The sequence below is a fragment of the Penaeus vannamei genome, chromosome 18 (assembly GCF_042767895.1).
Source record: "Penaeus vannamei isolate JL-2024 chromosome 18, ASM4276789v1, whole genome shotgun sequence".
NCBI classification, from domain to species: Eukaryota; Metazoa; Arthropoda; class Malacostraca; order Decapoda; family Penaeidae; genus Penaeus; species Penaeus vannamei.
Window position 1 is genome coordinate 20,167,049 of NC_091566.1, and position 1,604 is coordinate 20,168,652.

Consider the following 1,604-nt stretch of genomic DNA (forward strand, 5'->3'; position numbering starts at 1 on the left):
TCCTGTTCCTCTTCCTCCTCTTCTTCCTCCCTTCTCTTCCTCTTCCTCGTCTTATTCCTGGTTCTTCTCCTTCTTTTCTTTTCTCTTCTTCTTTTTTCTTTATTCATCTTCTTCTCCTCTTCCTTCTTCTTTTCCCTCTTCCTCCTCTTCCTTCCTTCTCTTCCTCTTCTTATGCCTCGTCTTTCTCCTTCTTTTCCTTTTTTTATTTCTTCTTCTTTTCCTCCTTCTCCTCTTCCTTCTTCTTCTCCTTCTTCTTCTTCTCCTTCTCCTCTTCCTTCTTCTTCTCCTTTTTCCTCCTCTTCCTTCCTTTTCTTCCCCTTTCCTCTTCTTCTTCCCCAGCCTTCTTCTTCTTCATTTCCTGTTTCTTCTTCTTTTCTTCTCCTTTTCCTCCTTCTTCTTTTTCTTTCTTCTATCTATCTATCTACCCCCCTCCCTCTCTCTCTCTCTCTCTCCCTTTCTCTCTCACCATCTCCCATTCTCTTTCACCCTCTCCCTCTCTCTCTCTCCCTCTCTCTCTCTTTATTTCTCTCTCTCTCTTTCTCTTTCGCAAGGGGTTTTATAATCTGTTTAGAAGATAAAAGATCAATAATCATCTGGTGGGAAATCCGGAAAACTCATCTTGTTTAACACAGCATAATCAGTATCCTAATGAACCCTTTTCCACTAACAGCAGAAACAGTGGCATCTAGCGCCCCCCCCCTCCCCCTCCAGCAGCAGAAGCAGTAGCCCAAAGGAGCCCTCTTCACGCCAGCAAGAAGCAGTGGTCTCGAGTAGCCTTCTTCCTGTCGATGGTAGAAGCAGTAGTCCGGAACTGCCCCGATTTCGTTCAAAAACAGAAGTGATAGTCCTGAGAAGTGTTTTTTATTTTGACAGTAGAAGCAGTAGCCCCAAGCAGCCCGCTTCCCTTCGGCAGTCCTATCAGCAGCCCAAGTAGCCCCTACCAGCCCTCTTCTCTCCAACCAGCAGCCCCCGAGTAGCCCCAAACAGTCCTCTTATCTCAAACCAGCAGCCCCCGAGTAGCCCCAAACAGTCCTCTTATCTCAAACCAGCAGCCCCGAGTAGCCCCAAGCAGCCCTCTTCTCTCCAACAATCCAACCAGCAGCCTCGAATAGCCCCAAACAACCCTCTTCCTTCCAACCAGCAGCCCCGAGAGCCCCAAGCAGTCCTCTTCTCTCCAACCAGCAGCCCCGAGAGCCCCAAGCAGCCCTAGCCCCGAGTAGCCCGAGTAGCCCCAAGCAGCCCTAGCCCCGAGTAGCCCCAAGCAGCCCTAGCCCCGAGTAGCCCCGAGTAGCCCCAAGCAATCCTCTTCTCTCCATCCAGCAGCCCCGAAGCCCCAAGGAGCCCTAGCCCCGAGTAGCCCCAAGCAGTCCTCTTCTCTCCAACCAGCAGCCCCGAAGCCCCAAGGAGCCCTAGCCCCGAGTAGCCCCAAGCAGTCCTCTTCTCTCCAACCAGCAGCCCCGAAGCCCCAAGGAGCCCTAGCCCCGAGTAGCCCCAAGGAGCCCTAGCCCCGAGTAGCCCCAAGCAGTCCTCTTCTCTCCAACCAGCAGCCCCGAAGCCCCAAGGAGCCCTAGCCGCGAGTAGCCCCAAGCAGCCCTAGCCCCGAG

General features: G+C 52.8%; 1 protein-coding gene across 1 annotated transcript in view; it reads left to right on the forward strand.

Annotated features, from left to right (window-relative positions):
• The window catches only part of LOC113813032 (uncharacterized), a 12,102-nt gene extending 10,892 nt beyond the window's left edge, over positions 1-1,210 (forward strand). The window contains exons 3-4 of the mRNA XM_070133401.1: positions 671-930; positions 964-1,210. Coding sequence (XP_069989502.1) covers positions 671-930; positions 964-1,210 — 507 coding nt within the window. The remainder of the gene's footprint in view (positions 1-670; positions 931-963) is intronic.
• Positions 1,211-1,604: the final 394 nt, after the last annotated feature.